General features: G+C 55.4%; 1 protein-coding gene and 1 non-coding gene across 8 annotated transcripts in view; both read right to left on the bottom strand.

Annotated features, from left to right (window-relative positions):
* Positions 1 to 21,639, bottom strand: part of DPP9 (dipeptidyl peptidase 9) — a 43,030-nt gene that overhangs the window by 4,133 nt on the left and 17,258 nt on the right. For 5 of the 7 annotated variants that reach the window (XM_038567709.1, XM_038567706.1, XM_038567707.1 and 2 more), the window contains 13 exons: positions 20,593 to 20,721; positions 19,544 to 19,605; positions 17,974 to 18,074; positions 16,335 to 16,512; positions 16,000 to 16,162; positions 12,836 to 12,915; positions 9,571 to 9,723; positions 8,965 to 9,100; positions 7,226 to 7,371; positions 6,111 to 6,257; positions 4,463 to 4,615; positions 3,641 to 3,783; positions 1,692 to 1,803 (listed from right to left, as the gene is read on the bottom strand). In XM_038567709.1, coding sequence (XP_038423637.1) covers positions 1,692 to 1,803; positions 3,641 to 3,783; positions 4,463 to 4,615; positions 6,111 to 6,257; positions 7,226 to 7,371; positions 8,965 to 9,100; positions 9,571 to 9,723; positions 12,836 to 12,915; positions 16,000 to 16,162; positions 16,335 to 16,512; positions 17,974 to 18,074; positions 19,544 to 19,605; positions 20,593 to 20,721 — 1,703 coding nt within the window. Of the gene's footprint in view, positions 1 to 1,691; positions 1,804 to 3,640; positions 3,784 to 4,210; positions 4,346 to 4,462; positions 4,616 to 6,110; positions 6,258 to 7,225; positions 7,372 to 8,964; positions 9,101 to 9,570; positions 9,724 to 12,835; positions 12,916 to 15,999; positions 16,163 to 16,334; positions 16,513 to 17,973; positions 18,075 to 19,543; positions 19,606 to 20,592; positions 20,722 to 21,639 lie in introns of those variants that run through there. The other 2 variants (XM_038567712.1, XM_038567713.1) reach the window with 2 other exon arrangements.
* On the bottom strand, positions 13,617 to 13,724 carry LOC119864827. Its single transcript, XR_005375310.1, has one exon. It is a non-coding gene; the product is annotated as a U6 spliceosomal RNA (small nuclear RNA).

The following is a 21,639-nucleotide window of genomic DNA, read 5'->3' as shown; positions in this document are numbered from 1 at the left end:
AGCAAGTCTGCAAGGACTTTTCAGTCTGTCATCAAGACCCTGCCTCCTGGGTCCTGCTGCCCTGCAGCCTCCCAGGCCTCACTCCTCCCCACCAGCACTGCCTGGGACAGACCCTTCCCACCACTCTGGGTTCTGGCTGCCTGTTTACTTCTTCCTCCTTTTGGCTGTGAGGGCAGAGAGAGGGTCTTGAGGATCCCTGCCGTGCTCTCTGCCCTCAGCCCTCAGGTCCGGGCTGTGAATGGGCTGTGAACAAGGAGGACCTGGGGCCACCAGCCTCCCAGTCCATCTGTTCCAGGGTGGCTGGAACAAAAGGCGGGGTACGCCCCACCTCCCTCACAGGCTGCCCTGCTCCCACCCTCAGGTGTCATCTCACCTCCAAATTCTCATGGGGAGGCAGGGGTGCAGGACTCGGGGCCCGCCTTGTGTGCTAACCCTTCTCCCGAGAGAACCCATTTGGCCCTGGAAGACTCATGGCAGGTAGGAGTTATCCTGCCCGTTTCACAGATGAGGAGGAGAGGCCGAGGTTAATGGACCTACCGCCTATGGCCAGGTGCCGAGCGAGCGGCTCTCCCAGCCACCCCAGCTCAGACTGTCTCGCTCATCGGGGACATTTCAGGTTCCATCCTAGCCCTGCTCACCCTGATCTGCAGCTGCCTCTGGCCTGTTAGTGCGAAGCATGTGTGGCTGGGGGGCCTCCATCCTGCCCTGTCTGGAAAGGTCCCTGAGGTCTGTCCCTCCTGCCCTGTGACCCTCAGTTTCTCTGTCTGCTTAATGGCAACATGGTACTCCCCTGAGGACAGAGCACATGGAGGCTTCTGAGAGGCAGAAACACTGAGGCTGGCAGGATAAAATTTGTCCCTCCCACCTCTCTCACTTGGCTGGCCCCTTTCCTGCTATAGCTGACTATGGCTCACATCCCACTGGGTCCTCTGGGCCCTTGTCTAGAGGGCATCCGAAGCGAGGGGGACCAGACACCGCACCCTTTGAAGGCCCCCAGCTGCGGCCCCGCCCCCACCGCTGAGGCCTGTCCTTCATCACCAAGGCACCGCCCTTCACCTCCAGCATCTGCCCTCATGAAAGACCCACCCCTTTTTGTGGAGCCACGCCCCTTGCCCAACGCCCCACCCCTGCCCAAGGGGTCCCACCCATTGCCTGGCCTTGGCCCCCCAACTCCTCTCCCAGCTCACTCCATCCACCCTGGCCTCCTGTCTCTGGGCTGCTGCCTCCAGCACTTTCCTGTGCCTGGTGTCTACCCCCAGCCCCGCAGCCTACTACAACCGGGCTGAGCTGGATACCCCCCAACTTTCCAGCATCCTCACACTTCACCTCTTCAGGGAACCCTTCTCTGATCCTAGTCACCCTGAGATGCTCTCAGCGCCCCATACCATTCCTTCCAGGTAAATTTCTTGGCTTAAGGTAAAATAGTGTGGGCGCGATAATTTCCATAACACTGACCTCCCTCCACCAGGCTGAGCTGGGGAGGGCTGGCCTGGCCCCCAGTGTGCCCGGTGTCGAGGGCACCACCCACGATCAGTACATGATTGCTGACTGGAGGTGGGGACCCGAGGGCCTGGGGAGGGGCCTGGGGAGCCATGGAGGCAGAGGTGCGGGGAGCCTGCCTTGGGGGCCAGCGCAGAAGCAGGTGACTCCGCCCCCGCCCCCCTGCGGACTCCTGGGGAGGCGCCACCCACCTGGAGCTGGTAAGGTTTTCCTGCTCGGATCAGCTGGGAGACGAGAAAGTTTGTGTGGAAAAAGTGCACGTTCTCATCCAGGAAGCCGTGCAGGATGAGCAGGCGGTTGGGCCTGGAAGACAAAGTTGGGTGAGGGTCTGAGGCGGGACCCTCTTCTCCCGCCCAGCTCCAGCAGCAGCCAGGACAGGCAGCAGCTCAGCAACGCAGCACGCAGCACGCAGCACGGTGGAGCACGCAAAGCCTGAAGGCTGGAAGTGCCACAAGCACGTCTGGAGACTCCCTCGCTTCCTTTCAGGCAAGGAGGGGATGGAGGTGTGGGTGTGCTGTGCCATGGTATGCCGAGCTACAGAGAAGCTTCTAGAGCAGTGCTGCCCCTACCGCACTGTGGGATGAGGGAATGTTCTAGACTGGCCCTACCCAATGCAGTCACCACCATCATCACCACATGTGGCTACTGAGGACTTAAAATGTGGCCAGAATGGCCGAGGAACTGTAGTTTTTAAAAATCAGATTTTTTTTTTGTAAAGAGAGTGCACATGTGTGGGAGGAGGGGGAGGGGCAAAGGGAGGGGGGTAGAGTGAGTCTTGAGCAGGCTCCATCCCCAGCGCTGAGCTGGGGCTCCACCTCACCACCCTAGGGATCATGACTGGAACTGAAATCAAAAGTTGGAAGCTTAACCAACCCAGCCACCTCGGTGCCCCTAAAAAAGTGATTTTTCAAAATAATTTATTGAAATGAAATTCACATAAATAATCTAAAAATACCTCATTGCGGGCTCAGTGGTTGAGCATCTGCCTTTGGCTCAGGGCGTGATCCTGGGGTCCCAGGATCCAGTCCCACATCAGGCTACCCGCAGGGAGCCTGCTTCTCCCTCTGTCTATGTCTCTGCCTCTCTCTCTCTGTGTCTCTCATGAATAAATAAGTAAAATCTTTAAAAAATAATAATAATAAAATAAAAAATAAAAATAAAAATACCTCATTGCAAACTGAAGGATTTGGGGGCATTTTGTGGATTCCCAATGCTGTGTGACCACCACCTCTATCCAGTTCTAGCAAAGCCCCCTGACGTTAGCAGTCTCCCTGGCCCCCTGGCAACCAGCAGACAGTCTGTGTCTGTCTCGGCCCAGTTATTCCGTCAGTAGCTGTGAACCAGTGTGAGCTTCAATTTGGGGGTCACTATGGCTCCTGGTGCCCAGACTAGATGGCACAGGCCCAGAGTGCTGGCTTTCAAGCTTGGCTGTGTTGTGTGTGTGTGTGTGTGTGTGTGTGTGTGTGTGTGTGTATGTGTCCGTCCCCATACACACCCCCCCTCAGCATCTCCAGGGAGCCCAGGGCCACACTCCAGGTCACAGAGAACAGCTTCGCCGGGAGAGGGCCCTGGGTGGGGTCAGCATGCATGGAGGGCCCAGCACTAAAGGTGTGGCCCAGGGAAGTCCTTCACCAGATCGAGCCACACCAGAGGGTGGTGACACCGTTCTTTCCTTTAGACAAAGGGGCCCATACCAAAGGCTGACACGGGACGTCTAAGCTGGTCCCACAGACTCAGATGCTACAACCACGTGGACCTGTGCCCTGAACCATTGGATGTCAAAAGCCCACAAAAGAGGGGCTGATCAGGTTCGAGACCCAACGATGGCCCCACAGCTTATTAGGGATTGAGGGAGGCCCGCATGTGCAAAGCAGTGAGATTCTAGAGCCTTCCTTCCAACATTCCAAGGGCAGGGCACCCTGGGGGCCTGCTGCTTCCGTGAGGAGCACTGACGAGGGAGGCCTCAAGGGGGTGTGAAGTGCAGGCAGAGGGAGGCTCGGTGGCCACAGGAGTACAGCGCCAATACGGGAGGCCCAGCCTTGCAGGCGGACACAGAAAGGGCAGGGGGCAGGGGGACAGTGGCAGCAGGGAAATGGGCGTCTTGGCGACCCTGAGAGCTGAGGGCGGGTGGGGGCCTTACTCATTGGGCAGCTTCTCCACGTGCAGAGCTACAGAACCCGCCTCGTAGCCAAGCTGGTTGTTCTCCGGGACATCCATGTAGCGCTCAGTGTACCCTGTGTCGTAGGCCATCCAGACTGTGACCGGGGCGCCCGCGATGGCCACCTGAGGGCCACAGTGGACAGAGTGGGGTCAGGGAGACAGAGAGAGAGAGAGAGAGAGAGGGAGAGAGAGGGAGAGAAGGAAGCAGAGGGAGCGGAGAGGAGAGAGGAGAGAGAGAGATACACACATGAGTCAGGTCTCAGGAGCCCTCACTGGCCTGCCGGCTGTCCCGGGGCCTCCCCCGAAGGACGTGAGGAGCGGACATGCACACGGGGACTGGCAGGGGAGGGGCCCTCAGACCGTGTCCCCCGTGGATCGTGCGTTGTCGAGGGAGGGCGGGTGAGCTGAACGAGTGCGTTCAGGCCGGGCTCGGCCCCTCCCTGGTCCCACTGCCTTCCTGCCTCCTCCTCCTCATCGCCGCCCCGCGGTGCCCTGCCAGTGGGGCCGGCCTGGGGGCCCCTCCCCCGACGCTCTTCACACCATGCCCCACCTCTGCCCATCCGAGGCCGGGGTCCCGGGCTCAGCCTCCCACAGAGAGCTGCTGGCGGGGTTTTGTGCAGCCGGATGCCATCCTGGGGTCAGCAGTGGCGGGCAATGAGGAGGGGGGCTCGGCCCCATGGGGCTGCTGCGGGGAGAAACAGCCACGTGGCAAGGCCCCTGCCGAGATGCCTCTCCGGGGGGGCGGGCTCCGAGGGGCACAGGCGGGTGCCCGCAAACAGGAGGGGGACGGGGTGGGACCCACCTTGAACACTTGGGGCTTATGGATCAGCCCCATGAGCGAGAGGAAGCCTCCGTACGACCACCCGTGGATGGCAACTCGGCTCAGGTCGATGAAGCCATACTTCTCGGCCACAAACTGCAAGCCCTCCACCTGGTCCTCGATCTCCACCTGGCCCTGAGGGATGAGGCCAGGCACCTCTCAGAGGCCTCTTCCGTGTGCGAGCCCTGCTGTCCCACTTCTGTCCCTTGTATACCAAAAACAGCTCTCTGGAAGGTACCCATCTCTCCAGACCCTGTCCCAACCTGCTCTCGGGGGCAGTGGTCAGACAGGCCCAGCACCAGCCCCGCCCTGCCACCTCCTGGCTGACCCGGAGAAAGTCACATCTCCCCTCCTGGGCCTCAGTTTCCTCATCCCTAAAATAGGACGTCAACATGAATGGGACCACTTTACAGTGGGCATGAGGAGGAACCGAGGTGGTGAGTGTCCTGTACTCAGAGGCCTGGCACATGATAAGGCTCGATAAACAGCAGGTGTCATCACCGTCATCATCCTCATCACCTCCATCCTCACTATTATCACTGTCCTCCACCATCATCTCCATTCTTATCACCTCCACCATCATTGCCACCATCACCACCATCATCTCCATCTTCATCACCACCACCACCACCACCACCACCATCATGCCCATCATCACCACCATCATCCTCCACCACCACCACTACCCTCCACCATCATCATTCCCATCATCACCACCGTCTCCATTCTCATCACCTCTACCACCATCCTCCACCATCATCTCCATCACCACCACAATCATTCCCACCATCACCACCATCTCTTCTCATCACTTCCACCACCATCATCATCTCCATCCTCCTCATCACCACCACCACCATCATTCCCATCACCACCACCCTCCATCATCATCTCCACCATCACCACCATCACCACCACCACCACCACCACCATTCTCATCATCACCATCATCTGCATCCTCATCACCACCGTCTCCATCCTCACCATAACCACCACCATCATTCCCACCATCATCACCACCTCTCCTCATCACTTATACCACACCCTCCATCTTCTCCATCCGCATCACCATCACCATCTCCATCCTCGCCCACAACCACCACCGTTATTCCTGCTATCACCACTATCTCTTCTCATCACTTCTTCCACCACCCTCCACAATCATCTCCATCCTCACCACCACCACCACCATCATCTCCATCCTTACCACCACCACCACCACCACCACCATCATCTCCATCTCCATCCTCACCACCACCACCATCCTTCACCATCATCCTCATCTTCATTACCACCACCACCACCATTACCATTAGTACCACTTCTACAGCCACCAGTCCCTGTCTGTTCCAGCTGTTGGGACTTCCTGCTGATGGCACCTATACTGTTATGTCTGGCTCATCTGGGCCTCAGGCACCAGGTGGGATGTGTGGATACCTGTCTCGCCATGGGCTGTGGCTCAGAGCAGAGCATCAGAGTGGACATTTTCCTTGGTTCCAAGAGTCCGCCCTACTAATGCCTGCCATCCGGCCAGGAATGCCCTTGAGGAGGTGTTCCAGAGCTGCCCCCAAGCCCCAGGGCTCCCCTGACCATACAGGAAAGGCCCAGAGAAACTGTGAAGAGATGTTACCATTTGGTTTTTCAGGGCCCCTTCGAACCGAAGCCCTCGCTGACACGAGCCCCTGCCATCGATCACGACCACGGCATAGCCCAGGGACGCCAGCGTGTTGAGCCGCAAATACTTGATTCCTTTGAAGGAGTTATTCACCAGCTGCACCTGTAAGGGGAAAGTGAGGAGAGGACATGGAGCTTTAGGATGGGTGGCAAGGATTCCAGTGTGAGATACCAGGCAGGAGGGGCTGGATGGGCCAGAGGCAGGTGGGATGGGGCCGGGGGTCTCACAGTTTCATCAAGACTCTTGTCCTTTACTGTGAAGGCTATGCATGACCCTGGTAGGGTTCTAGCCACCTTGTAGCCTACGTCAGGCAGGGGCCCACTCTGTACCAGGTCTGTGCTTAGGATGGGCTCCCTCCTCAGCCGGGACCTCTGCCATGGGCCTGTCTGGAATTACTCCCTTATTTTTTGAGACACGTTTTGCCTCCTTTCTACTGCAGTTTTCTCTAAAAACAGATAAAAACCAGTGGTGGCAGGCAGTTGTGTTCTCGGAGTTACCTTGACTTAAAGCAGTTCCTCACTTTGGCACTACTGATGTTTGGAGACTTATCAGTCTCTGCCATGGCAGGTACTGCAGGGGGTTGACTGTCCCAGGCCCCCACTGTGGCCATGAAGACTACAAATGTCCCTGGACACCGGCAAGTGTTCCCTGGGGTACAGAATACCCCCGGGTGAGAAACTGCTATCTTAGATGGTCCCCAACCAATCTGCCTGCCTGGACCTGTCTTGTCTCCTCAGAGAACTGGGCCCAGGGTCCATGGCTTCTGCTATCCCAAGATCAGTGATCAAGGGTGACAGTGGGTCACTGCTGGGCAGGTGGACCAGATGGGATACCTGGGGGCTAGGGGAGGTTTCCCAGAGGGACAAGGGAGCATCAGCAGGGGGAAGGGAGTTGTATGAGAGGGTGGGGTGTATAGAGATTCAGAGGCAGGAGGGCTCGGACCCCAAGAACCCTGTGTGATCAGTGAGGAGGGGACCCCCCTGCTTGCATTAACCCTTCTTCTAGCCTGGATGGCACTCAAGTCTTGGCATGAAAGAAGGGGGTGTGTGGGGAGCAGGGCTGGCACCCACCTGGGGGCCTCCATACACAAAGAGGACAGTGGGGTGCTTCTTTCCTGGCTGCACAGCGTGGGGCTTGTAGATCATGCCGTAGAGCCGCACGTCTGACCGCGTGTGGAAATGGAAGATTTCCGGGGGCACGTAATCCGGGGGGCAGCCTGTAGAGACAGAATGGCTATGGCTTTTTGGGCCAGAGTGCCCCAGGGAAGCACATCTGGCTGAAACCCACAGTCCACTGCCTGGCCTTTGACTGCAGAGAGTAAACAGGAGGCACTGCCTTCTGTGCTTTCTGATGGTTTAAATCTGAATCCAAGGGCCACAAAAGTCTCTGGTCCCAGGAGTGTGTGTGTGGCAGGCTGCAGTCCCCAGCAGCCCCCCCGACACCTGCTGATCTGATCTCCTATGGGGGTGGCAATGCCTCTGGGATTTGAGTAACAGCCAGTCTTATCATCTGCTTCTGATGTTCACCTTTATTTCTGCCAAGCAATAACATTGGTTTTCCAATCATGACAGTGCAGAAGTCTTTCTTTAAGCTTATCTTGAACGTTTATTTAGGTAAATGGAGGAAGTCACTTTAAAAGAAAATTAAGTTAACTGTCAAGTGGGTTGGGAGTCACTTATACCACAACTGCCATGAGTTTTGTCTGCATCTTAACTACATGGCTTTGCTGCTGGGGCCCCAGTGTAGCCGTTGACAGTACCTAAATGACCGGGAGTGGCCAGGCGTGGCACGTAGGCCGTGTTGGCTGACTTCTTGTAGAGGTGATCTACAAACACGCCAAGACTGGGAGTGTCCGGACGTGGTGCCTCGGTCCACCTGCCTGCAAGCCCAGAGCTGGGCACCAAGACACCGCACTTCCCACCGCTGCCCTCTTGCTGGGTGCCTGGGTAAGACCCACCCTTCTCTTGGTTTTATCTGTAAAACTGGGACCAGGGTTCCCGCTCTGTCATGTCCTGTGGTGATGTGGGGAGAGTCCTAGACTGAGTGAGCTTCTGGCTGGAGATTTATACCAGGTCTCAGAGGGCGATGATGTAACAAGATGCTTTCCAGCCCACAAACGCCAGGGATTCTTATTTCCTAGAATGTTCTGGAAATCTAGCAAGTGGCAACTCTGGGGTCAGGGAAGGGTGTCCTTTTTAGTGCATGATTCCTGTGTGCCAGGCACTGTACGGAGTGTTCAGTTTTCATCCCACAGACTGCCTGCCATGGGACTGTTTCATAGAGGACACACTGAGGGAGACTAAGTGACGTGCCTATGGTTCTGGAGCCAGCAGTGGAATCTGGGGTCACCTGAGCAGAGTCCAGGCCACCCTTCAGGCTCCAGGACAAATTGGCAAGTTGCCTCTAGTTTCCTGAGGCTGTGCTCATGCCCAACCCCCCTGGCTCCTTCCACAAATGCATCGGAATATGTGCCCTGTGCAGATGCCCATGGAGACAGCTGCCCAAGGATGAGGAGAGGCCCCCTGTAGGGACTCCCTGTGTCAGGCAGCTGATCATGAACTGCATCTGTGCTGTGTCACACCGTCCTTAACCACAGCACAGGAGTTAGAGACTGTCCCAGGTGGCAGGGCCTACAGGACAGATGGGGCCACTGGGCCACTTGCTGCCTTGAAGCTGCTAGAACGGCCCCTGCTTGCCAGTGCTTTTTAACAGGGCCACACCCCATTTTACAAACAGGCAAGTGGAGGCTCCCAGGGATGGTGGGCAGGAGAGACTCGGTCAAGGTCCCCAGGGGTGCAGGGCTACTCACTGGCCGCCTCCATCATGCTGGCCCAGAAGCGGGGCTGCTTGTGCAGAGGGTCATCATCAGGGCCGCTCAGCTTATAGACGTGCACGCAGGGTGGTGTGCCCACGCTGCTGTAGTGGCTGATGAACATGTCGAAATTCTGTGGGCAGGACGGGGCGCTGAGCACTGCACGATGCGTCCTTCCTGACCTCCCAGTCTGCTTTGGCTCCTTCCGCCCCCATCACCCACAAACCTATGTACTGTCTACCCTGTGTGCTCACTTGTTTAAACTTCAATGCTCTTCTACTCACATGGGTGCTAGTACCCCCCACCATTTCACAGATAAGCAAATGGAGGCCAAGAGGAATCTGTTCCCTGGCCAGGGATCCCCCACTTCCCCCCACCCGTCACCCTCGATGGTAACTGACCAAACCAAGGTTATACCCTGATCCTTCTGATGTCAGAGCCTGCTCACGTTGCTGGTTCTACAGTGCACAGACTGCTATCAAATGCTTGCCCTGGACTGGAAGTAGCCTGGTGCACATTCGCTGCTTGACATTCTAGAATGTTCTGACAGGCTAAGGGTGGGTGCCAGAATGGTGCCATCAGGCACATCTAGAGAGTGCCCACCTGGCTCATGGAGCAGCTGTGGGAGAAGCCGGGTGTGGTAAGGCGCACGATCTCGCCTGCCGACTCATAGCTGACCACGTAGAGGTGGTGCTCCAGGGGCGTGTCCTTTGTACCTTGGAAGTACACCAGCTTCGTCTCCTCGTTGACCCAGATCTGTGGGGGCACAGGGGCTCCTCGTGAAGCAGCCCCAGGCCCGGCCTGGCATTTCCCATGCCTTTGCTCCCACAGTGGCTGGGGGAGGAGGCGGACACCCAGTGGAGGGACCCAGGCCTTTGTTCCTGTCCCCACAGGGATGGCTCAGAGTTCTGTGGCAAGATTTGATCTCTCCACTGGCTTTAGCCCACTGGCAGGAAAAGTTAGCTGGGAGAGAAGCGCTCCTCAGCCTGGGTGGGGCGGGTGCGGACGGCGATCTAGCTGCGCTCACTGCAGTTCCCCTGGTAGGACTTAAAATCAGAAGGCCAACCCCAGACAGCCCTTCTGGGAGTGCTCAGAGCTGCGAGTGCAGAGCAGAGGGCTCAGTGCCTGGGACCGAGGCTGAGGGAGGGACTGGCCTATGCTGGAGGACCCACCAGCCCCTTGCCCTTGGTCCCCAAGAGGTCAGCCCACCCTTCTGACCCGGTGCTTGGGGCTCAGAGGCGGCAACTCCCTGTGCCGGCTGCTTCTTGGGTGAACCCCCGTCACAGTGTGCGGTTATGTGATGAGCCCTCGGGAAGAACAGGAAGGAAACCTGCTCCGGGGATCAGAAGAGCCACTGCCTTTCTGGGGCCAAACTGGCTACACAGAGGTAAAACACTTAAAGAGGGTATGTTCTCTGATGCAGCAATTATGTTCCAGGGAACTGTTCCTAAGGGCTTCGCTTGAGGGGTGACTTCAAGTGGAAGGACAAACATGCTGTGTTCTTATTGTTAAACAAAAGTGATGACTTGAGGGATCCCTGGGTGGCGCAGCGGTTTAGTGCCTGCCTTTGGCCCAGGGCACGATCCTGGAGACCCAGGATCGAATCCTACATCGGGCTCCCGGTGCATGGAGCCTGCTTCTCCCTCTGCCTGTGTCTCTGCCTCTCTCTCTCTCTCTCTGTGACTATCATAAATAAATAAAAATTAAAAAAAAAATCTTAAAAAAAAAAAAAAGTGATGACTTGAGAATGTCCAAAAAGACAGACTGGCTTCAAAATTACAGCCCAGGGATCCCTGGGTGGCGCGTCGGGCTCCCGCTGCATGGAGCCTGCTTCTCCCTTTGCCTATGTCTCTGCCTCTCTCTCTCTCTCTCTCTCTGTGACTATCATAAATAAATAAAAATTAAAAAAAAAAACCACACAAAAAAACCCCCCACAAAATTACAGCCCAATTCTCTAGCTCAGTTGGAGTGTGTGACTCTTGATCTTGGGGTTGTGGGTTCGAGCCCCATGTTGAGGGCAGAGATGACTTAAGTAAATAAATAAAATTTAAGAAACAAAATAAAAAAACTCCAACATCCTGTGGAGATGTGTGCAAACAAAAACACTCTGCTGGGGTTGTCGCGGGGTTCAGCCACCTCTGACGGGAAGAGTCTTCAGGAGCCTGGAGTGGGGATATCCCTAATGTAGGGTTACCTAGAATGGTTCAGTTTGTACAACAAACGCTGATGTATCCTTTGTTGCTGTCCTTTTAAAATGAATGCAGGTTTTCTAGAAACAGAATGTTGCTGGAAAACCAACCACACACGGTCGCTTGCAGTTTTGTCACAAGGACCATGTGAGAAGATGCACACGTGGAAGGAGGCGCTCCCCAGGTGCCTGGACCCCCCCCGCCCAGGACCCCAAATAGTGCAGGTGGCTCAGAGCTGGAGGGGACATGAGAGGCCAGTCTTTCCCCTTGTAACGTTTAACATGTTGCTGTGTTGTCAATGATACTTCAGTTAAGAATTAAAAAAATTTTTTTAAATGCTGCTGTGGTTTTTTTGACTTTTGTTCTTTAATGTCTGGATAAAAACCCAGGTGTGTAAGAGCCACAAGGCCCACAGTGGTTGAGAAAGGGCAGAGTTCTAGTTGGTGGGTCTACCAGATGTTACACTGGGGGCTTCGGGTTACTCTAAGGTAGGGTCCTCATCGGGGCGGTCCTGCCCACCCCCTTCCCCGCCAGGTACATTTAGCAACATCTGGGGACATCTGTGGTTGTTATACCTGGGATGGGTGGGATGGGGAAGGCTGCTGCCATCCCACAGTGCCCGGGACGCCTAGATATGGGCAGGGCTGAGGGGGAAGAGACTGCCATGAAGATGGGATCAGAGCTCCCCGACCACCCCATCTGACAGATGAGGAACGGGAACGGGAGCACAGCTACTGAGGGGCAGGGCTAGGCTGTGGGCTCAGGGGTGCCTCTTAGCAAGAATCAACCACAGCAGAGCAAATGAGGAGGCAACCTTTAACCTTTTGGTACCCGATCCTCCGGCTCGCCTCACAAATAGGAGGTGAACGTGAAATCTAACAGAATCACATCTCACACCTTGCTTCTGTTCCAACAATTCACAGGGACATCTTTCCAAGTCAGTGACAGGGCACTCTGTCAGGTGTGGTTATGCTATACTCAACACCTGGATCTGTGCAACCTGGACATACCGAAGTCACTCCTTGAGGGCTCACTCTAGTGTTCACTGACCACTATTTCCCACTGCATAAACAGCTCTATGATACACACATGCGTGCTAACATCTCTAACGTCTGTCTTTGGTCCAGGAGGCATTTATGCTGGTGTGAGGTAGGGATCCGGAAGTCTGATTAAGAGCTCTCTCCATAAAATTTGGAATTTTGTAGAATTGGACCCTGATGAAGAAGTTTTGGTCAGATGCAAGTCCTGCCACATTTTTATGATGGTGCATTTGGGTGAGTGGAAGGTACACCGCTTGTCTCTGCAGCTGCATCCTTGTTCCCAAACCTCCCGGGGACAGACGTCAGGGCAAGCCCCAGTTGGAAGCTGCAGGGCAATCCCACGGTAGGCAAAGCGTCCCAGGGAGAGGTGGTTTCATGGAGTGGGAGAAGGCTAACGGACTGCAACAGGTGCACAGAGCAGGCCCCACTTCCCGGACTGGGGTTGTCTCCAGCTGGCCAGAACCAGAGCTCTACGGCCCAGGGCATGCTGGAGCAGTGGACGGAGCTGAGTGGAGCAGAGCAGGAGGCAGGCGCAGCCAGGAGGGAAGATAGAAGCCACAGGCACACAGGGTCTGCAGGGAAGCTGGAGTGCGCGTGCGTGCAGGGCGGGTGGGGAGGGTTGCAAAGAGATTCTGGTACCTTGGAGCCGTGCCTTGCCAAAACCTCCCATTCACCGCTAGTCAGCGCGATCTCCTCCTTGATGGGGCATTTAAATTCATCTAGAAGTAAGGAAAGGAAGAGTTGAAGGGGGCCCCAGGCAGCCGTGAAGGGGACTCAAAGACCCTGAGGCCAAACTCCATCTGAGCAAACTTGTCAGAGACCCCCAAGCCAGGCCACGTGGGAGACGAGATTGAGCTGGCCGGGCCCCAGATGTAGTATGGGGCAGGGATGCGCCCCACTGGCCATGGCGGCTGTGTGCAGGTTCCAGCGTCTCCCAGGGAAAACCAGACAGCTGCGCTTTTATTGGAAGCACCGATTTTAGAACCCTGCCGAGGCCAAACCATCCACCTTCTGGGCTCTCAACCTGTGACCTCCTAGAACATGTTAGGATTTTGGAGAACCAGAGCTTGGTCACAACACTTTGGCTGAGCAAAGGCTCAGCTGAGTTCTTATGTCAGATTTTGGATTGCTGTGTTGTTGTTGTTGTTTTTGGGTAGATCTCACTTTTGAATTTCCACCAGGTAAAGAACTACGGGCTGCCTGCTGACACACATCACAAATTTATTAAGACAGTTTACGAGTGATGGCTGTTTCATTCTGTGCACAAATGACACCAGGTTTGGCAGACATGGACTCCTGGTACAGGCATCTGGGCCCAGGGACTGGTCACAGCTGGATCTGGGAGGGTAGGAGGCTCCTCCCGTGTCCCTCACTCACATGGAGGCTGGACATGGCTGATTTGTCGCTCAGATTTTTTGTTTTAAACATGGAACGCTTCACGAAATTTGCATGTCATCCTTGCACAGAGGCCACGCTCATCTTCTCTGTACAGTTCCAGCATTAGTGTGTGTGCTCCTGAAGGGAGCACTCGTTCAAATCTGGACCGGCGCCGTTCCATCATGCCTCACAGAACGTGCAGGGTGGGGAGCAGAACCACATGTGGCCACTGGAAGAGCCCTGCTTCTGCTCGATTCTCCTGCCCCTCCGGGGGGAACCAGCTGACAGCCAGCCGCACCCTCCCTCGGTGCTCCTGACCCTCCTCCCTCTTCTCCAGGCACGCCAATGGGCTCCTTTAAAGGACTCCTGCCTTTTGGTCCAAAGTGACCAAGGTCTTGCCTTCTCGGCCGACCAACTGCCACCTAGCAGTCCCAAGCCACAGGACAGTAAGTGCCGGCTGGGAATGCCACTGGACCCGCACAGGATGGGCAGAGGCAGGAGCTCCACCCAGCGACCACCAGAGGCTGAACGAGGATGTGCCCACTGAGGTCTCCCAAGGTTAGATTAGGTGGTGCCAGCTTAGTCAGATAGAGGGAAAAGCACAACACAGAAGAGCCACAGAAAACCCACCTTGGAGATGGCCTAGCTAGCCTGTGTGGACTGCAGGACACCCCAAGACAGCAGTGACAACATCCCAAGACAGCAGTCACTCCTCTAGCTCCTTCTTACTGGACGCCTGGCAGCTCGTGGCTTCGCATGTTCCTGATCCCTGGGCTTGGCTTCCCTGGACACCACACACTCTCCAGCCTCCATGCCCCATGCTGCACAGCCTCGGGCTTGTTTGTGGGGCTGCCTCTAAAATGTGGGGCTCCCCTGGGATGATCCTGCGCTAGGGGACACTGGGCAATGTCTGGGGACATCTGGGGCTGTCACGATCACGGGTGTTCCTGGCACTGAGTGGGTGGGGGGTCAGGATGCTGCTCAATCCCCCACAGAGCCCAGGACGCCCCCACGGAGGACAAGCTGGCCCAGGGTCCGCATAGTGGGGGGAGCGCCTGAGGCATCCTGGTTTGGCTCTCAGCCCACAATGCTTCCTCGCCCAGACTCGGCCTTTTGGTGCTCCGTCCTGTCTCAAGGCTGAGATCCCATCTGTGTGAGGACGCCCAACACCCACTGCAAATGCATTCTGCTCCCTGGAACTCCAGGTGCCAGGACCTGCCCACGCAGCATGTCCACTCTCGGGCACTTCAATGTGAACACATCCAAACCCCAACTGGACATTTCCTGAAACTGTCCCTCTCAGAGTCTTTCTGCCTCACACTGACCCTCCAGAAACCTTCCAGGCACCTGTGCCTTTCTTCTTTCTCTCTCGCACCCTACAACCAGCAAACTGTGGTGACATAGAGGTCAAAGTTCATTCAGAATCGAATCCACCTGGGTTAGCCCAGCCTGCTGCCACGACCCATCCTTGTCACTCCTCCTGACCCCATCCTGTCACTTCAGCAGCCCCAGGAATGGCTTTAAGCTAATAGCAATGGAATAAAAGCCCAAGTCCTCCTTGAGGCCCCCAACCCCCTACATGACCTGCCCGGTTCCCTCTCTGCCTTCCCCTCCCCATCTCTCCTTCACTCACTCTGCTCCAGCCACAAGGGCCTCCTCACTGCTCTGCCAACACACCAGGCAGCTACTGCCCCAGGACCTTTGCACAGGCTGTGCCATTAACCTGGAATGATCTATGTGGCTAGCCGCCTCTGCTACCTGTTCCAGGTCTCTGCTCCAGAACATGTTATCCAGAGAGGTCCCTTGACCTCCAGAGCTAGAAAGAAAGCCTCTCACTCTCTAACCTATTGTCCTGTTGCATCTACCACCATGCTCATTACTCTCAATTATTTTTGGATTATTGCTCATTTCCTCCACTAGGGAGTTCCATAAGAGCAGAGATTTCTTTCCTCTTTTTGTAATTATACCCCTGACACCTAGAGCAGGGGTTGGCCACTTTTCCTATAAAGGGCCAGATAGCCAACATTTTCAGCCTTGCAAAATCTATGTCACACTTCTCAACTCTGTCATTGTGGCATGAAATCAGCCACAATCAATCCATAAATGAATGTGACCATGTGCCAATAGAACTTTATTTACAAAGACAGGTAGTGGGCTGAATTTGATCTCTGGCCGTGTTGAGCCAACCCCTGGTGTGAGACAGGCCTGGAGCATGGTAGGAGCTAAATAGATACCACTGACTGAACGGACAGTTGGCTATAACAACCCCCACCAGACCATGAATGATGTTCGGGAAAGGCTGGTTCTTTACTCTTACTGCCCCCGCCTCATGGGGCTGGTCACAGGGCGGGGTCAGTGAGCAAGCAGTGCACTGGGCCACAGACGGCCGACTGGGTGAGCAGTGGTGTTAGTCAGGCTTTGCTCACCTTCCCCAGGGCTGAGAGGCTCACTCCAGTCGTAGCCACTGGGCTTTAAGATGGCGGTGACCTTGTACAAGTGGCAGAAGCCAGTCTTGCACTCGTTGGCACGGATGAAGCAGAGCTCATCCTCTCCCTCTGACTGGGGGAAGGGATAGAAGATGTCGTGCACCTGTCCGGGAAGAAGAGAGAAGATGCATCAGAAGGTGGGGCTTTGCCAGTTGGCTGGACTCACATGGAGGGCAATCCAACCACCCCCCCAGGGACTCCGCCCTCCCTGCCCCACCCCATTGAGGATCTGGGGGCCCAGGGGGCATGCACACCCGGCATCTCCCCACCCTTACGTTGATCCACACATCGGTGACCTCCTCGTACACTACGTGCGGCTGGATGTTCCTGGGCACTGCTCTGGCGAAGGCCACCCGCTCCTCCTCGTTCTCGGTGGTGGGGATGAACAGGGCTGGAGGCAGTAGGACGAGCTGGAGCCGCTGCTGGGGCCGGTCCAGGAACATAGCCCAGGCACTGAGAGAGCAAGATGAGAGAGCAACCGAAGGCCTCAGGGCCCAGCGGGGGAGCCGGGGGACAGACGCCTCACTTCCCGAACATGTGGGACCAGAACCATCCTTCTTTTGCCACCGTTGACCAAGCAACCCCACAGCACACAAAGGTCTCCTGGCTAGCACGTGCCCTCTGGGGAGACGTGACGGGCGACAGAACTCTATAAACCAACTATTCTGGAAACATCTTGGTATCATTAGACCTTACAGCAGCATTTCAAGAACGTTTGCAATTTCTGCCAAATCCTCAGCCCGCATACGCTATTGTTTACTTCCTGTTGCTCTGAACAACAGTGTTCTGTCTTTCTTCCTTTCTTTGGGAAATAAATTATTTATTCTGTTGAACATGAATTCTTAAGGACTTGGGATGGAAGCAATCAGCAACTTAAAAAAAAAAAATCCTGTTGCGGGGCAGGGGGAGGGCACCTGGCTGGCTCAATCCGTGGAGGGTGTGACTCTTGATCTCAGGGTTGTGAGTTCAAGTCCCACACTGGTGTAGAGATTATTTAAAAAAAAATCCTGTTGGGAGCTACTTTGTCAGGTATATTCTGTCCTCAAAACAACTGCTTTGAAACAGCTTTTAAGGACTGCCTCGGGGGCTTCAGGGGTTGAGCATCTGCCTTCAGTTCAGGTCATGATCCTGGGGTCCTAGGATCGAGTCTCACATCTGGCTCTCCACAGGGAGCCTGCTTCTCCCTCTGCCTGTGTCTCTGCCTCTCTCTCTGTGTCTCTCATGAATAATATTAAAAAAAAAAAAAAGCAGAACTTTCAAAAATTGAGAAAAAAAAAGTTTCTGTACCTTTCTCAACTGTAAATGGACAACCTATTTGAAACAGAGACCTGTCAGTACTGCAGGTGGGGAAGCTGGATCTCAATATAAAGAGAGAATAATGGAAACCAAACCAGCAAATGACGCCACGGGGACATGCCAGTCCAGCCGGAGCCCACAGCCTGCCAAAGGCAAGGAGGCTCAGTCCAGGCTGCCTCGGGGATGAGTGTGTGGAGCCGGAGAAGTACGCTTTGCCTTTCAAAGGATCAGTGGGTGAACATTTCAGCTTTGTGGGCCACACAGTTTCTCTGGCAATGTCAACCCTGCCAACATAGTGTGAAAGCAGCTACAGACAATCTGTACACAAAAAAATGTGGCCATGTGCCGGTGAAACTTTATTTACGGACACTGAAACGAGGAGTTTGTATCATTTTCACGCGTGATGAAATACTCTCCTCCCTTGGATTTTGTTTACCCCTGATCATTTAAAAGCACCAAAGCTGTTCTCAGCTCGTGGGCCATACCAAAAAAGGCATCAGGCTGGATTTGGCCTGTAGGCAGTGGTCTGGGGCCCCGTTTAGAGATCTGCCCTCAATGTAGCAAAAGGGTCACACAGGAGTGACAAGGAAAGCTCCGCTTCCCGCTGGCGACACTCACTACTTGCCGTCCCGGGTCCACCCGGCCCTGGCGATGTACTCCACCTTGGGGAAGAGCACGCTGAAGGGCTGCACCAGCTCCTTCTCTCGTGTCGCCACGATCTAAAGGCAAAGCAGACTTGGGTCACACCCTGGCCTGACCACATGCTGCCCAGGAGGAGATGGCTGCTTCTGGAGGGAACACTGTGTCCCCCAAGTCTCAGGGGTGGAGTCCTGGCTCCTGGTTAACTCCCAGTGGGGCCTGATTTGGAAACAGGGTGGTCTCAGGTATAATCAGGTAAGGTGGTGCTAGAATAGGGCGGCCCCTATCCAACAAAAGGAGCGGTCCCCCTGTAATAAGGGGGAAGCGCGGACTCAGGCGCCACATAGGGAGAGTTGCCTCATGACAAAATGCAGGGAGGCAGCGGCCATCTACAGGGCGAGGAGATGGGCCGGGAGGAGACTCCTAGCCCTGCCCACACCTTGCTATCAGACTTTTAGCCTCTGGAGCCAGGAGACATACACTTCTGTCGCTTAAGCTCATGATAGCCTGCTGGCTAGAACCCAAGGGCTCTGGTCTGGGCGGTCACTGCAGTGCCAGGTGGCCTTGGGCAACGTGACTTCTGGTTGCTAAGCTGCCGGGGCATCCCGTCCAGAAAACAATGGAAGAAAAGCAGGCAGGGCCTTGGCGTGACCTACACCCACGCCCCCACGTGCCCCTACCAGCAGCTCCCAACTGCCTGGTACCACCCATGCCCACCTCAGGACCCCGCCAGTCCGACGGGCCAGGCACCACTTAAAACAGCTGGTAGGGGTTCAGCAAAGCTACCTAATGTCAGGTGTATGTGAAAATGCCAGAACATTCAGGTAAAGAGTGGAGAAGGGATTTGGTTAAGGCCTAATCATTCCCAAACCAAAACCTAACCCCCAAATCATGAAAAATAAGTGTATCTTATCTTACACTCTTTTTGAAACCTCATGTAGAAAGTCATTCTGACAAAGATTTGCAACGGTTTCCTCAGCTTGTCTGAGTTTCAAACCTCCGGCATGTGGCTGTTTCCCTTCTGAGACCTGGCAGCCCCTTGGCCCTTCTCCATCAGAGCCTTTCCGCCCTCCTGGCTGTGGGTTCCTGAGCAAGTGCTCCCTTGGTGGTGAGGACACTTGTCCTGACCCCAGGTGACCAAGAAGTAACTGGAGCACTGACAGTTCCAACGAAGCATATGTGTAGATCTGCCCAAATGTTGGGGAGGGGGAGGGGAGTAGCCGGGTCGGAGGTTGAGTCCCCCGGATGACTACCCAGGGGAGCTCTCTGTTCTGGAAACCCTTATGGGACCTTCCGCTCAAAGGTACTCATCAGCATCACCTCCTCATGTGGAGGCAGGTGAGGCCAAGCTCACCACTCATTTTCGAGACCGAGGCTCAGAGTGATGGGGCTACAGAAGCAGTGCCTTTTCGGGTTCAGCTGTTCGAGAACACCTGGCCTTGGAAAGGGGGAAAGAGGCTTGCTGATGCCGCCTAACTGTCCACCCATCTCCAACACCAACCCCAGCCCCTCCTCTCCTCATCCAGAAGCTTCTCCTGGCCACTCTCACCTTGCCCTGACTATCAGTCTGAAACTCGGCCAGCTTCAAGGCAATCTTGGGATTCTTGCTGCCTGCGGAAATGAAAAGGAGGTGAGTCCAGCAGGTGTCGCCCACGAGAGCTCAGAGCAGGGGTTGGGGTGGAGAGTGGGGTGATACCCCAGCAACATAACAAAGCCAGTGTGGGAGGGACGGGGAGGAAGGGACTGGGTGTCCAAAGGTCTCTCCGTGGGTGCGTCACCCCTCTGGCCCAGGCACAAAGTCCCTCAGACAGGCCTTTCTGACTTTGAACCTGGACCTTGTTCTTGATAGTGCCGTAACAACCATCTTTACCATTTAAGAACACAGGCCAGACCCTGTGCTGCGGCAGGAAGGCAGGTTGTGGAGAGACACAAACATCAGGAACATGCCTCCCCGCTTTTGGAGAGCTTGAAAATTGGTGGCAAAGGCAGGACACAACTACCATAAAATCATCATGATACAGAAAGGTGTCCACATGTCCCACATGACTCTGCTGAGTTCTTGAGCTGTTGGGAGCAAGGCGGCTGATTGGTTGGGATGACCAAATGGCACTTTCTAGAGGTGGGTTTGGGTCAGGCTCCAGCTATTTCTGTGATCAATCCCAACTCTAGCCTGCATGGCCCCAGCACCTGGGTGCATAGCTCAGCACCTGAGCGCCAGCTCTCCCATCTGTCCAGTGGAGGTGGAGGGGCTGACATTCCCACTTAAACCAGGGGTTGCAAATATCACTGGAAGGATCTATCTCAGGCACAGCACATAGCAGGTGCCCACCGCATGCTTCCAAGGAGGTCAGAAATAGGCTGGATTTGGCCCCTGGGTGTAATTTGTGCAGCTCACTAAGTATTTTTAAATAATTCCAAGAATGTTTAAGCCATTTCCTGGAAAAATCTGGAGATTTGCAGAGAGCAGGTACCATCAATGGTGGCACTGGTTCTGCTGCTATTGTTCTTGAGCCCAGCCCGTGTCTCTGGGTCCTGTGGGGTATCCAGGTTGGCACGTGGCTGCTCTGTGAGGCCCAGACCGGTGCCTGATGCCCTCACCTGTCCTGGGGTACCGGTAGCAGTCTGTCTTCCTTTCTTCTAGTGCGGGAGAGGGCACGTGAATGATCTCCACCTCTGACTCATCAACCTCTTCGTACAGGATCCGTAGTGTCTTACAGCCTTCTGGACCTGGGAAGGGGCAGAGGAAGCTGCTGAAGGTGCTAGGCATCCCTGCTGCCACCCCACACTCCTCTCCTGCACAGCAGGGCCCAGACAAGAGCACGAGCCTCAGGCCTGAAACCCTGGCTCTGCTGCTTAGTAGACTGTGACCCTGTCACATCTCTTCCTGGGGCTTGTTTCCTCACTCTGATGATGGGAATGAGAATTGAGCTATTCCCAGCACACAATACCATGGGAGGTGGCCCTAAGGGGTGTTACAGGCTGTGAACTATGTCCTCACTGAATTCCTGTGTTGGGAACCCCCAGAATCTCAGAATGGGGCTAGATTCAGGGAGAGGGCTTTAGAGAAATGACCAAGTTAAGATGAGGTCAGTAGAGAGGCCCTGATCCAGTCTGTCTGGTGTCCTTAAAAGAAGAGATGAAGACAGATGCTTAGAGGGACAACCACGTGAGGACACAGGGAAAAGCCGGCCACGTGCACACCAAGAGCGGCCTCAGGAGGAGCCAGGCCCGCTGAACCCTGATCTGACTTCCTGCCTCCAGGACCAGGACAGTGAATGCCTGCTGTTGAGCCGCCCCATCCGGGGCTTTGTTCTGGCGGCCCACACAGGGTAACATGGGACATGGCTCAGAAAGGCTTAGGATAAAAACCATTATGAGAAGTCCGTGAATCACGGGGTGGTGATAGTCTAGACTGGAATGTGGGGCTGGCAGCGCTTACGTCATGGGGAGGCAGCCTGTCGCCAAAGCTTCTGAGGCTGCTGAAAGGGAAAATGCGGCCCTGTGTGCAGTTTCCTGGACACTCCCCTACGACTCACCATGGATGGACCAGGGATGCCTCCAGACCCAGCAGCCCAGCCCCGCCCAGCCTGCAGGTCAGGCGGAGCACTGGAGGGGCTGAGTGGCTGGCCTGAGGCCATATGGTTT

This window comes from Canis lupus, chromosome 20 (genome assembly GCF_011100685.1).
Source record: "Canis lupus familiaris isolate Mischka breed German Shepherd chromosome 20, alternate assembly UU_Cfam_GSD_1.0, whole genome shotgun sequence".
NCBI classification, from domain to species: Eukaryota; Metazoa; Chordata; class Mammalia; order Carnivora; family Canidae; genus Canis; species Canis lupus.
Note: the sequence above shows the minus strand (reverse complement) of the source record. Positions and strands in the feature narration are given on the sequence as shown.